The following is a 14,470-nucleotide window of genomic DNA, read 5'->3' on the forward strand; positions in this document are numbered from 1 at the left end:
AGGAAAAACTTAAAATGGAAATAACCACCAGAGTAAGATGTATGAAGACATTTAGGATATGTTTATTAAGCCAGTCAAATACAAAAAGTCTCATCACATCAGTAATGTGCTTTTGCCTCCTGCAAAACTCCACAACCACAAACCAGAAAAAGACAACTGCCAGAGTGGAAAAAACAAAGCATTCCTTTCAAAGTGCAATTCAAAATCCCCATTCAACTATTGGACCATTCTGGAATCTGTCTTTAAAAATAAGTCTGATCCAACTGGATTTACTGTGAACATTGTGAATAAACACCCATCTTTACCAGTCTGAATGCAACATACACAAATGTTTATAATACCATACATATGCAATCCCATGTAGCTTTGATTCAGGAGATACAGAACATTAGTTCACCACCAAACCAAATCACACATCAGAAGGATTGGAGCTCCAGGGTAGTGACCAACCCCTCGCCCCTTAAACTCCAGACACTAGTGGAGATATCAAAGCATCGTTAAAGTATAAGCAATATGGTAATAAATCCACTTTGTCAACACCTATCCAATCCTCAGAAGTACCTGGGGTAAGGTACAAGGCTGAGTTTGGAATTCAAGCCGGCTCTTGACGGTATCACAGAGGTTCACAGGACAGATACTGTAGATTGATAGGCATTAGTATGGAGCTGTTGGTCTTACAGAATTGAGACGGAAGCCAGCGGAGTCAAGGATGTGGCCCAAACAGCACCCTATTCCCTATATAAAAAGGGACTTTTGACCAGGGCCGGGAGTCTGGCTGAGGTGGTTTATCACTGAGGTAATCGCTGACTGACTGATCCTTGGGGGTTAGCCGAGTCTCCGTTTAAAATAATAATAATAATAATAATAAAAAAAAGAAGCTTAATTTCCCCCCTGATGCAAAAAATAAAAGGACATGACTGACAGGTTAAAGCAATATGGAGACCAATCGTACCCTGTTAACTCAATATAAAAATGTACATATTACAGTATACTGACCATATTCTGCTAGCAGAGCGCTCAGGTAGGCTAACGTTTACAGCATCCAGAACAGGCCTACGCCCTACAGTAGTGCTATCAACTGTCAGCATTAGGGAAGGAAAGGAAGCCATTCAAGACTATTGGGACAAAGCCTGGGTTCACTACGACCTATGACCCAATCCTCCAAACATATGACTGGACAGCTTTGGGGTGTAAATATGTTGAGGACTTGTCTACCTTAGGATATCAATACATATTATCAAATATTTAAATCAAAAAAGGTGTTGCATTGAAATTACATTGGTCATTTTTGGCCAATCTGGTACTCTTGTGAGGACGCGTGCGCATGCGCGTGTATGTGTAACCAACATACGATGTCAATAGCTACAATATATTGGGAGTACACTAACAGAAAGAACAGCATTACTAAAGACAAGTGATTTACATTTAGTCAATGCAACCATCAAAACAGAAGATTATAAATAAATGATCACCACAATCATGTTTTTTTGGCATGATATACCAGCTAAATTCACTTCAAGTTTAATGTATTATAACAAATCACTTTTATGAACAGATATACTTATGTAACAGTTCTAGAACACCAATGGTACTGAACAAATTCTCAGAAATGAAAACATCCACGGTTACGATTTCTATGATTCCAATTCCAAGGCAATTTACCAATATAAATGATATATCGTTGGAATGAATAGAGTAGTATTGGTTGTTATTGACATGGGATAATGGACCGATGGACCCTACGAGTAACAAAACAGCTTTGTAAAAACGTTACATATTTGCAGTGGGATGATAGTCAATAGCCGATAATCACATAGGTATATTGTCTTAAATATTACATTTTGATCATTTCAACCTATTACACACAAATGACTTCAGTTCCTGCATAGAATCATATGAAGCAGATATTGAATCTCCCAAAAAATATTATGAGGTTAAAGAAGAAACGCATCTAAGTTATAATATTGATGTAATATATTTCTGAATAGCGAAAACAGTGTTTCACAAGTAGGCTTATAAAAAGGCAAGTATAAACAACAGAATATCTACAGTTCAGTAGGAACATTATAGTTCAAATCACACCTGGTCAACTGAAAACTAACTGATTCATGCTGCTACCACCACGAGGAGGGAACAAATGGTAGAGAGGACCTTAGTGCTTTCCAGGGTCAATATTCTATCACTCTCTTCTTCCAAACCCAGTTGCGGTGGACTGATCTATAGACAGAGTAGAGGAAAAGGTTTAACTCTAAGCAATCACACAATCAGCCACTCAGAGAATGAGAGAGAGTTTTGCCAAAAAAATATTCAGATAGCTTTCCCAACCAGATATCCTGGTTGGAGGATCCAGAATTTCCTGCTTATGCATCCTGATTCCAGGTGATCTTCCAACCAGGTTTTCCAGAAGTTTGCAACCCTTTTTTCGTAGCCATCTGTTGTGTCAGCGTACCCGTGTTCTCTGGTGGTGGTCTGGAACCATCCCCGGCGCCGGACCACCTGGAGCCTCTGGGCTGGGGGAACGATGACAGCACCGGGAATCACATTTTATTCATATTGTCCTTTTTACATAAATTGTCACAGAGTGCTTTACGGTAACCCGGCCTAAGTCTAGAAACAGCAAGTAGCTGCTTAGTGGCAAGGGGAAAACACTTCTCTGTCAGTAGCTATAATCTAGGGGTAGTGGCTAGCGGTCCAATTGGGTCATATTCACTAGGAACCAAAACGGAAGAAAACAAACCAAAATAGGGATCGACAATCTGAAAAAGTCCAATAAGAAAACGCTTATTTGAGTTTTCCCATTGCAAAACAGTTTCCACTAATAAATCTATTGTGATACGGACCCTTACCGGTGTGAAGTCGCCGCGTCCCGTTTGCGCTACACTGTCGGCGGCAGCAGTTGCTGCGATGTTGAGTATCCTGGGTTGGTGGTGTGTTGTCCAGATGTCCTGCCCCGGGCCTCCTCCTGGAGCCACCTGCATAAAGGGACCATAGTAGGGAGGGCTCAGAGGGCTGTTCATGGTGCCTGAGGAGGGGTGTGAGGTACGCCTCTCCTGCTGCTGCTGGCCCTACCAGGGAACACAGGGATACAGACCTCGGTAACCCCGGTCAGAGCAGAGTAAGGCAGGGCAAGCAGCCAGGAAAAGGAAGCACAGCGTCCAGTCACTTGGATTTATACAACATATCTAGTTTATCTACATCTGAAAATACAGAGGGGGTTGTTTTCAGCCAGGCAGAGGAATGTTCCAGTAGTTTGAGATATAACTGGAGTAAAGCACAGCCCTAGTTTGTGCTCCTCAAACAGACAGGAAGTGAAGCACAGCACACAGCCATTTGTACTTATCTAAATCAGGAGAAAATCCATCCTATTGCTGTCATTACTTCAGGGATGTCTTTAAGTGCTATGTGGAACTAGACTGATAGGGCTTGTCTTCACATGACTGTGGTGGTAAACCTGTCTGTCTGATGACTGAGGGGTTAGCCTATAATACCTATACTAACAGACTAGGATCACCACAGACATGTGAAGACAAGCTAAACCCATCTATAGAGGGAGAGGAGAAGGGCCTGAGGCCCGGTGACTACAGTACCCGTCTATAGAGGGAGATGAGAAGGGCCTGAGGCCCGGTGACTACAGTACCCGTCTATAGAGGGAGATGAGAAGGGCCTGAGGCCCGGTGACTACAGTACCCGTCTATAGAGGGAGATGAGAAGGGCCTGAGGCCCGGTGACTACAGTACCCGTCTATAGTGGGAGATGAGAAGGGCCTGAGGCCCGGTGACTACAGTACCCGTCTATAGTGGGAGATGAGAAGGGCCTGAGGCCCGGTGACTACAGTACCCGTCTATAGAGGGAGATGAGAAGGGCCTGAGGCCCGGTGACTACAGTACCCGTCTATAGTGGGAGATGAGAAGGGCCTGAGGCCCGGTGACTACAGTACCCGTCTATAGAGGGAGATGAGAAGGGCCTGAGGCCCGGTGACTACAGTACCCGTCTATAGAGGGGAGATGAGAAGGGCCTGAGGCCCGGTGACTACAGTACCCGTCTATAGTGGGAGATGAGAAGGGCCTGAGGCCCGGTGACTACAGTACCCGTCTATAGTGGGGAGATGAGAAGGGCCTGAGGCCCGGTGACTACAGTACCCGTCTATAGTGGGAGATGAGAAGGGCCTGAGGCCCGGTGACTACAGTACCCGTCTATAGAGGGGAGATGAGAAGGGCCTGAGGCCCGGTGACTACAGTACCCGTCTATAGTGGGAGATGAGAAGGGCCTGAGGCCCGGTGACTACAGTACCCGTCTATAGAGGGAGATGAGAAGGGCCTGAGGCCCGGTGACTACAGTACCCGTCTATAGAGGGAGATGAGAAGGGCCTGAGGCCCGGTGACTACAGTACCCGTCTATAGAGGGAGATGAGAAGGGCCTGAGGCCCGGTGACTACAGTACCCGTCTATAGTGGGAGATGAGAAGGGCCTGAGGCCCGGTGACTACAGTACCCGTCTATAGAGGGGAGATGAGAAGGGCCTGAGGCCCGGTGACTACAGTACCCGTCTATAGAGGGGAGATGAGAAGGGCCTGAGGCCCGGTGACTACAGTACCCGTCTATAGTGGGAGATGAGAAGGGCCTGAGGCCCGGTGACTACAGTACCCGTCTATAGTGGGAGATGAGAAGGGCCTGAGGCCCGGTGACTACAGTACCCGTCTATAGAGGGGAGATGAGAAGGGCCTGAGGCCCGGTGACTACAGTACCCGTCTATAGTGGGAGATGAGAAGGGCCTGAGGCCCGGTGACTACAGTACCCGTCTATAGTGGGAGATGAGAAGGGCCTGAGGCCCGGTGACTACAGTACCCGTCTATAGAGGGAGATGAGAAGGGCCTGAGGCCCGGTGACTACAGTACCCGTCTATAGAGGGAGATGAGAAGGGCCTGAGGCCCGGTGACTACAGTACCCGTCTATAGAGGGAGATGAGAAGGGCCTGAGGCCCGGTGACTACAGTACCCGTCTATAGTGGGAGATGAGAAGGGCCTGAGGCCCGGTGACTACAGTACCCGTCTATAGTGGGAGATGAGAAGGGCCTGAGGCCCGGTGACTACAGTACCCGTCTATAGAGGGAGATGAGAAGGGCCTGAGGCCCGGTGACTACAGTACCTGTTTATGATGCTGCATCTGTAGTCTCTCCAGCTTGCATCTCTCCCTCTGGGCCTGGAGAAGATGGCGGAGGAGCAAACCAACAGAAATGGATGAACACACATCAGGAAAACCAACACATGGGAGGTGGAGGAGATGAGAACCACCATATTCAATGCAAAGTGCTGTGAAACAGTCTGCGTCCCAAGAGGTACCCTATTCCCTATACAGTGCACTATTGACCAGGGCCCATAGGTATGTGCACTACATAAAGAATAGGGTGCCATTTAGGAAGCAGATGAAAGCAGCTCCTAACCTGATTGGTGAGGTTGGTCACCTGACCCTGCAGCCTCTCCACCTGTCTCCTCAAGTCCTCCTTTTCCTCGTTCATTCGTTCCCTGTCGCTCCTCTCTTTCTTAAAGTCCTCCTCAAAGATCTTCACCTGAGAGAGTAGATACAGCAATGGGATGATGATTACCTCGGGTACTAAGTTGGTGAGGGAGGAGGAGGAGGACCTCGGGTACTAAGTTGGTGAGGGAGGAGGAGGAGGACCTCGGGTACTAAGTTGGTGAGGGAGGAGGAGGAGGACCTCGGGTACTAAGTTGGTGAGGGAGGAGGAGGATTACCTCGGGTACTAAGTTGGTGAGGGAGGAGGAGGATTACCTCGGGTACTAAGTGTGTCTAACTGACCTGTTCCTTTAACACCGCTATCTGAGTGAGCAGCGCCTGCCTCGTAAAGTTACTAGGCCTGTCGTCATGGTTACCGCTGGTGCCCTGGCCCGGTGGCTGCTGGGAGGAGGGGGGAGGGTGCAGGTTCAGGGCCTTTTCTAGAGCCTGAAGGGTGGCAGAGGGAGACAGTAAATTAGAACACAGTACATACAGTATACACACACAGTATACACACACAGTACACACACACAGACGATAGTGACCCTGTTGAGGCGCTGTATCTCCTTCTCCTGGTACTCTCTCTGTTTACTGAGGGGCAGCAGCTGATCCTGCAGGTAACGAACCTTCTGCTTCAACTCTGTGGTCTCAGAGTTCAGACACTCCTTCTCCCCCTGAAAACATTCATACAACATTACCACAATCATTTCACAACCTGCTTCAACTCCACTTTTTCAGAGTTCATTCACAGTTTAAACCAGACTGAAGGATGTGAAAGTCTGATGAGTAATGTTTCACATGTCAGAGACTGTCAGGTTAAAGTTCATCTGATGGTGACCTAACAGTGACCATCATATCATAGTCAGCCTGGCATGTTTTTGCAAAAAGGTGAAATGTCACAATAGCTGCTGTTTTTCTCAGTACATTTCAGTCAATGGGAAAAGATGAGTATCACAGGCTTGACATACTTCTCATTTAATCTCATGTCTGTCTCTCTACCTCCTTATTTCCCTCACTCTCTTCTCTCTCTCCACCCTCTTACCCTCCTTCCACCCTCTTCCCCTCCTCCACCGTCTCTTTACCCTCCCCCCTCCCTCCCTCACGCCTCGCTTAACCTTTACAGAGGGTAATGCTCCTGAACAGCTTCCACCCCCAAGCCATAAGACTGCTGAACAGCTTCCACCCCCAAGCCATAAGACTGCTGAACAGCTTCCACCCCCAAGCCATAAGACTGCTGAACAGCTTCCACCCCCAAGCCATAAGACTGCTGAACAGCTTCTACCTCCAAGCCATAAGACTTGAGATACTCAATGAGAGGGGGCAGCACTGAGCTAGCCTGCAACGCCACTTCCTGGACTAGCTTAATCTGTGCATGTTATGTCTACATACATATTTGATTTCCTTGGCTTCACATGAGCTATTTTGAGTCCATTATACAGTCATTGTGTCACAACAGACAGGTGAGAAACAGTCAATGGACCGTGTCTGAGTGGGCTGGAGCAGTCCTCCACGCTGACAGACCTGTTCCCAGCAGTGAAGACCCCACACTCACCAACACACACAGAGCAAAAATGTTGTGTACGTTGTTGGGTCTGTGTACGTCTTGAGGACATTGTTGGGTCTGTGTACGTCTTGAGGACATTGTTGGGTCTGTGTACATCTTGAGGACATTGTTGGGTCTGTGTACGTCTTGAGGACATTGGTGGGTCTGTGTACGTCTTGAGGACATTGTTGGGTCTGTACTAGGTTTCTGTGGGTTCTCACCTGTACGTTCTCGATCTTGGACTTGGCAAGCAGCAGCTTCTTATCGTAGTCCCGCTGCCTCTGTTCTCGCTCCGCCTCTAACTCCAGCACGGCCTTCTGGGAGTCCGCTAGCCGCTGACGCAGGTCTGTGATCTGATTGGGGGGGGGTTGTTCAAACTCTTAAAACAGGGAGTATGTCTTTTCAACGAGACAAATGATCAGAATCATCATTTCAGACTCAGCAGAATGATGTGGAGCAGTTTAGGGTTGGCCCCAAATCTCCGAGCCGTGGAAGTGTGCGTGTAGGCGTGTGTGTCTTCAAATGTGTGCGTCTCAGTGTGTGGGTGTGTGGACCACAGCAGGAACAGTGAGTACCAGAGAGGTGAGGGGATTTCTGACAGATGTGTCACTAGAACATGTGGTTGACTCACTCACAGACACAGCCTGGGTGCCATCCAAGTACACACCACCGCATTTTTTCCATCAACACACACAGGTTACTATATGAACACAGTGTGTGTGTGTGTGTGTGTGTGTGTGAGAGAGAGAACATACCTTCTGTTCAAACTGTGACTTCATAGAGTTCCACTGGACATCCCACTGCTTGTTCACATCCAGTACCTGTCATCATCATCATCATCATCATCACAACAGAAATATGACTGAAACCAATACGTCATGTACACATTTTTGCACAGACTTCCACCAAACGGAAACAGGACACCTTATTAAGGGTGCGTCCCAAAACGGCTCCCTATAAAAAGTGCACTACTTTGTATGGGCCCAGGTCAAAACTAGTGCACTATAAAAAGGGAATAGGGCGTCATTTGGGATGTACTCATACACATTTATAACAAAGACCTTTTTCTACGTGGCAAGAGGACACCTGATGTAACGTTGAGAGGGACTCACATCTTTCCTCTGCTTCTCTAGAAGCTTGATCTTCTTCTCGTAGGCCTCTGGGTCACAGGGCTTGGCCGGGGCTTTCTCCATCTCTGTGGCATTCCCCCTCCGCTGTGGGACAGGGATATAAAACAATGATTCTTAAAAAAAAAAAAGGAATAATCCACACCAAACGTGTTTTTTTGGTATTTGTTTTCATTAGTCCACTGTTGATACAGTGCCAAAAATGTTCCCCCCCCATGTCAGCAATCACATTTTCAAGACATAGGACTTTCAAAAAGCTAACTGTCAAAACATCACAATGATGCGTTTCGCAATAAATGATTTGAAACGTAATTCATTCATAGAGCCCACTCTGCAACAGGACAAGGATATGAAACATTGCTCTTAAATTCCCCACACTAGTACAGATCACCATTTATACAAGTCGTGTCATAAAAATAAACACTTGCTTTTTTTGGGAAGTCTCTCAGACATTCTACACTGACCAATGTGACAATATAAAAAAGGATTTCACACACAGCAACATTACAGTAGTACTACAGTCAATCACATCCCCATACTGTACGTTAGGATGAGACATCAGTCATGGTAACTATTCCACTACTGCGATGCCTGGCAATGACCTGACTCATACTGCCAATACTCAATACGGAAACTAGAGTATTTAAAACTGGAGTATTTACTGTAACAGCACACGTCCTTAAAATGATGCTGTGGCTTCCTAGATGTCTATGCTGATCATTTACCCCCCCCCAGCTTTTAATGTCCTCTGAATCAGACAGGTGCCATTCCATTCATTCTGGGGCAGGATTTACATACCTTCTGTGGTGTGCTGACTTCCATCTTGGATCTAACGCTGGCAGTTTCCTCTTTCACCACATCTTCTTTGGCTTCTGGCTGCCCCTCGCTCTCTGCTGCGGTCTCTCCTGCTCCCGTTATCTGCTCTTTTAGCTTCAGGTTCTCTGGTCTGCAGTGACCAGAGAGTGAAAGCAGGGTTAGTGTTACTATGCAGTTATAGAGATATCTAGAATATGTATCGCAGTGTTTAGTAGAGTAATGTGCAGCTTGACAGAGCCCTAGGATATCCTCTGGGAAGACCCTATAGCCCCACTGAGGTAGGGAGAATATTAGGGCAATTCCAGGAATCATCAAAAACAAAAAACTTTGACCTACTGTCATTTCACTTGAACCTTTGTAGTTGCTGGACGGAGAATCATTGTGAAAAAGAAAAGTGAAAGTCCACTTATAATTTACTGACTACCAAGTGTTTATTGCCTTTATTTAAGCTCAATAAACTCCAACAAAGTCCTAAACTTGACTTAGGACCAGAAAAACAGTATAAAGCCAACCTTCAGTTTCAATTAACAATAATAAATGTAACCGCTTCTCTCCCCTGGGGAGATGAAACTGAATCCAGAGAAAATACAAAAACTCACCTCAGTAGTTCCATGTCTCCGTTTCTGTACTGAAGGTCCTCCTCCATCTTCTTTCTCAGCTCGTTGTTCTCTTGTCTGAGCTGCTCACAAAGAGTCTAGACAAAGAGAGGGACAAGCATTAGTAACACAGCCCTCTCCTCCTGTACCAAGACACACACCTCCCCCCTGACTAAGGCAGTCCCGTTCTGTTCCCCCTTTTCCTTCCCCATCGGACTCCATCACGACCACAGTCATCATGGGACGCTCGATGGTGAGAGACTTTGGCCTGCCCTACGGCCTGTGGGCTGACCAAGGTCCAGTGTCACCCAGGTGCCCGTGTCTGAGACATCAATTCCCTTCTGCCCCGTTCTAGCCAACTACTCTAACACTGGCACCATCGTCACTCACGTTGGCTTTAACGTCAAATCGCTTTCGGCAATCTGAGGAACTGTAGAAGGACTACAACATTGTCTTGAACACCCTTGTTGGCACAGGGAAGTGAATAATCTTATCTGGCCCGATGCCGTGCTATAGAATGGGTTCGGAAAGTTACAGCCGCCTCGCTGCCCTAAAGGAGTTCCTGAAGAAACTTTACAAATACAGGAATGCCTCCGTTTGTGACAATTTTGACTTGCTGTGGGAGCAACCAACAGTCTTTAAAAGAGAGGGGATTCTCCCTAACCACAGTGGTTCCAGGATGATCTCCTTCAACATAGTGAACCGCTATGCTAGTGCTCCAGTCCCCCGTCATAATAAGCAATAGTCTGGGTGGCCGGACTATTTACAGCAGTTCTTACAGCTTGGGGGCAGAAGCTGGTAAGTAGCCTTTTGGTCCTAGACTTGGCGCTCCAGTACGGCTTGCTGTGCGGTAGCATGGAATTCTGCCACCCCAGGTAACTCAAGCTAGCAATAAAAGCAGATAAAAGAACACCTTACAGCACGACGGGGACTGTGAAGAGACACACATTTTAATATATATTTTTTAAATTGTATTTTGAATTATATGATGTATTGTGTTACACATTTTATTTGTTGTGTTTTGTTTCCTATTTGGACCCAGGAAGAGTAGACGCTGCATTGGTTTTGCAACATAATTTGGTTCAGCATCAGGAATGACAACACACACAATTGTTATTGGCTATTCAGGCTTAATTTCCAGTCTTTGAAATACCTGTGAAGACATTTGTCTACTTGCCTGGCTGTGTACCTGCCTCTCACCCCTGTCAGTTACCTGTAGGAGGGATGTCCTCTGCTCGTTCTTCTGGACCTTGGAGGAGAGGTGGTGGAACTCGACGGCCATGCGTCCCAGGTGGGCTAGGAGCTGGTTGGGGTTGGACGCCTCAGCAAAGATACTGAAGGAGTTTTCTAGACGCTGCAGCTGGCTGGCTAACTCCTGGTTCTCCTGAGGGAGCTGTCCTGTTCCTGCACCAGCCTGGACATCAAAATCAAACTTTATTTATACAGCACCTCAAAAACAATACATTTCTAGACAAATATGACATCAAGATAAAATAACTAAGATTAAAAAAAGATAAGAGTTAAACAATAGTAAAACAGAGAGGACCTGAGAAACACCAGTCAGAACCTCTGAACTGCCATACTGACTGGACAGGACACCAATCAAGTAATGTCAAAACAACATATTTCTAGTTTCATGGATACTAGATGTATAAAAATAAGGACAAATCCCATTTGAATCATACAGCCTGTAGGTAGAGTCTTCCTTTGTGTGTCAGGCTATCCCTCCGTGTTGTATTGATTGATCAATCGTGTAAGTAATGCTCCATATCCTATATGCAATGCAGTACTATACATGTTGTGCAATATTGTACAATGAAGCAAAACCCCCATTAAGATTGAGCTTCTTCTAAACGTTTCAGCGGCTCAGAGTCAGTCTATAGACTTGTGAAAATGTGTCACAGCTTTCCTATACTTTTGGGTGATGATGCATTACATCAGCGATAGTCATTTGATTCTATACCATATCAGTCCGGAATATTCTGTGACTGACATTCTTCCCTGTCAGGCATTCCCTAACTGCAGGCGTTTGTGTGTGTGGTCAGTAATAATCGTGGACATTCCCTGTGCTGACTCATGTCGAGCTACCAGTATTGAGTTAGTTGGCTGTTAGTTGACTCACTAGAGAAGAGACACAGGAGAAGTTCCTGATATAGACGACATGAACAAAGACAATCGAGAGCTAAGGAAATGAAACTTGAGGAGCTGCTCTTAGATTCTTCACCAGGTATAACGATCATGTTCAATGGTTTTTAAACCTCTTAACTCTGGTGGCATTTTCTAAAACGTCATATGAATATTGTATACTACCCTCATAAAGCACGTTTGGTTTCAGAACTCTTAAGTCCTACAAACACAGTCCTGTCCAGTCAGTATGGCGGTACGGACGATCTGCTTTAGTACTGTTAGAAAAGGTAACAGAGGAATTCTAATGAAGGTGTCCAAAATCAAAATGTGTCTACTACAGAGACAGGCCCCAACATTTTTTTTAAACTGACAATTGTCCCCATGTTGGTGAATAAGAGATTTGAAATACAATATGACACCAATTACACAACTTGCACCTTTGGTGACTTGACCTATATTGTGTATTCTATGAATAAGGACATAGAGCATGATTTATGGTGTTTATGGGGAAGACGTGTAGCTATTAAATGATTTGTCACTTTCTATTTTCTGATCATATTTTTGTTTTTTTGGGAGGAGGGGGGAATGTGTCTGGCCCTGTACAGGGCCCAAAATAACCACTCAGTTTAACTGTGTTGACTGGAAGTTATAACTAATATATATACACACACACACACAGAGAGAGAGAGTACAATCTTGCTGAACTTGAGCCATTTAGACACAAACTAGCTACCCTCGCATGAAAATTTGTACTTACCGTCTGGGTATCAGAGGTCTTCTCCTCCATATTCCACACCTCAAACTCAGACAGACCTTCCTACAAGCACCAAAGAGGGCAATGATCCAGACTGATCAGTATTAAAGGGATGCTTCAGGATTTTGGCAATGAAGCCCTTTATCTACTTCCCCAGAGTCAGATGAACTCCTGGATACCTTTTTTTTTTTTTATGCGTCCAGTAAGGAGGAAGTTAGAGGTAGTTTCCCGAACCAAGGCTAACTAGCATTAGCGCAATGACTGGAAGTCTATGAGAACAGCTAGCATGCTGCACTAATGCCAGTTAGCGACTTCCTTAAAACTACACACAGAGCCCCCCCCCCAAAACAAATATCCACAAGTTCACCCAACTCTGGGGAAGTAGAAAAAGGGAACTTCATTGCCAAAATCCCAAACTATCCCTTTCAGTAAACCAATATGACTATTTAGTTAACCAATATGGCTTGACACTTGTAACTACAATGTATTGAACGTAAGTGAACCGTTTAAAATGAAAACTACTTTCAGTTAGCGTTTGCTGGAAGCCAGAAACCAGTTGGGACAGACATAAAAAGCACACCACCACCGGACATGTAAATGTTATGTTTCAGAAGTAGGCTAATGAGGCTGTACTTATTATTGAGCAGGCTGAGCAGCCCAGCACATTGTCTATAAAATATAAAGTAAATCTCTGTTTACTTACGCTGGGCTGATCATGATGTAGGGCTTTCTCCGTTGAGAGACACGACTGACTCGGTCTCTGGTCCATACTGGGTTGGCGGTGAAGCTTCCCCTGATCTGAAACAGTTAGGAGTCACACCACGGGTTATAGGGTCAAAAATGTATTAAAAATAGCTTCTGATCAAAGGGTAATTTCTCAAGCAAGAATTTTGCTAGGAGTGTCTGGGAGTGGTATGAAAATGAGCTGTTATTGACAGAAAGAGATTATGACCTCTTATTGGTCTATTAACTGATGATGTCACCAAAGCCAAAACTACATCCCACCAAAACAGGCTGAAATTTCAGGTGTTCTATTCAAATCAGCTCTTACACTAAAATTACATGAGCATTTTCACAATATTATGCCAAACTCAGTGTGGAAATGTATAAAAAAAATTCAAAAAACACAGGACAATCACGTTTTTGACTGCATTGGGCCATTGGTGATAACATATTGCTACAAATCATGAATAGTCAGGTAGGAAACCCCATCTCTGATAGCATACCCTGTGTCTCAGTCTGAACAGGTCCTCCCATACAGAGACTGGTAGCGAAGCTGGAGGTAGAAGACTTCAAGGCCTCGTTGTCTCTGACCAGCTCCTCTACACGCTGACGCAACTTAGACGCCTCCCACTGAGACTCCTCCAACAGGTCTCCTACACACCAGACAGACAAACAGACAAACCATTAGTAACAACAACCGTATTTACAGCAGTAACAAACAGCTCCTACACACCAGATAGACAGACGGTTAGAAACATCTTGATTTGAAGTAGTCACTTCTTCATTTTGGGTTGTGGCATATAGCTGAATATGTTATTCACAGTCTACATGACCTATAATACATGAAGGATAGACAGTAGCTAGTGTTTCTGATGACTAACAACTAAAATCATGCAGACCCTGAGAACATTACTCATTACAGAGAAACAGCACATAACCAAAGAATGGACCACACCAACCCAACAAAAACTTACTAGTCACAAGTCACTAGAGAAACTCCCTGCAAACATTACAGCACATAACCAAAGAATGGAATCAGGTCTAACCACATTCTTCCTACAAGGCTATGAGAATAGAATATGAAGCTATAATGCATAGGTCATAACACTAATATCGATAGAGGAGTGTGATGAGTGTTGAGGGGGGGGGGGTATGGTCTTGAGATCTGTCAGATCACATGTGCACTACCGGTCAAAAGTTTTAGAACATTCAAGGGTTTTTCTTTATATTTACCATTTTCTACATTGTAGAATAATAGTGAATCATATCAAATTT

The 14,470-nt window shown here is 45.2% G+C and overlaps 1 protein-coding gene across 9 annotated transcripts in view; it reads right to left on the reverse strand.

The window, feature by feature from the left end:
- Nucleotides 1-46: 46 nt before the first annotated feature.
- The window catches only part of LOC106612295 (TNFAIP3-interacting protein 1), a 31,573-nt gene continuing 17,149 nt past the window's right edge, over nucleotides 47-14,470 (reverse strand). For 3 of the 9 annotated variants that reach the window (XM_014213325.2, XM_014213324.2, XM_014213326.2), the window contains 16 exons: nucleotides 13,699-13,848; nucleotides 13,176-13,270; nucleotides 12,476-12,535; nucleotides 10,805-11,005; nucleotides 9,595-9,689; nucleotides 8,978-9,125; nucleotides 8,165-8,266; nucleotides 7,808-7,873; nucleotides 7,274-7,405; nucleotides 6,055-6,183; nucleotides 5,813-5,956; nucleotides 5,439-5,564; nucleotides 5,144-5,197; nucleotides 2,841-3,065; nucleotides 2,450-2,510; nucleotides 47-2,217 (listed from right to left, as the gene is read on the reverse strand). In XM_014213325.2, the coding sequence (XP_014068800.1) occupies nucleotides 2,180-2,217; nucleotides 2,450-2,510; nucleotides 2,841-3,065; nucleotides 5,144-5,197; nucleotides 5,439-5,564; nucleotides 5,813-5,956; nucleotides 6,055-6,183; nucleotides 7,274-7,405; nucleotides 7,808-7,873; nucleotides 8,165-8,266; nucleotides 8,978-9,125; nucleotides 9,595-9,689; nucleotides 10,805-11,005; nucleotides 12,476-12,535; nucleotides 13,176-13,270; nucleotides 13,699-13,848 (1,826 nt within the window). In that variant the 3' untranslated portion in view covers nucleotides 47-2,179. The remainder of the gene's footprint in view (nucleotides 2,218-2,449; nucleotides 2,511-2,840; nucleotides 3,066-5,143; nucleotides 5,198-5,438; nucleotides 5,565-5,812; nucleotides 5,957-6,054; nucleotides 6,184-7,273; nucleotides 7,406-7,807; nucleotides 7,874-8,164; nucleotides 8,267-8,977; nucleotides 9,126-9,594; nucleotides 9,690-10,804; nucleotides 11,006-12,475; nucleotides 12,536-13,175; nucleotides 13,271-13,698; nucleotides 13,849-14,470) is intronic. The other 6 variants (XM_014213330.2, XM_014213332.2, XM_014213331.2 and 3 more) reach the window with 6 other exon arrangements.

Source organism: Salmo salar, chromosome ssa09, assembly GCF_905237065.1.
Source record: "Salmo salar chromosome ssa09, Ssal_v3.1, whole genome shotgun sequence".
Taxonomy (NCBI): domain Eukaryota; kingdom Metazoa; phylum Chordata; class Actinopteri; order Salmoniformes; family Salmonidae; genus Salmo; species Salmo salar.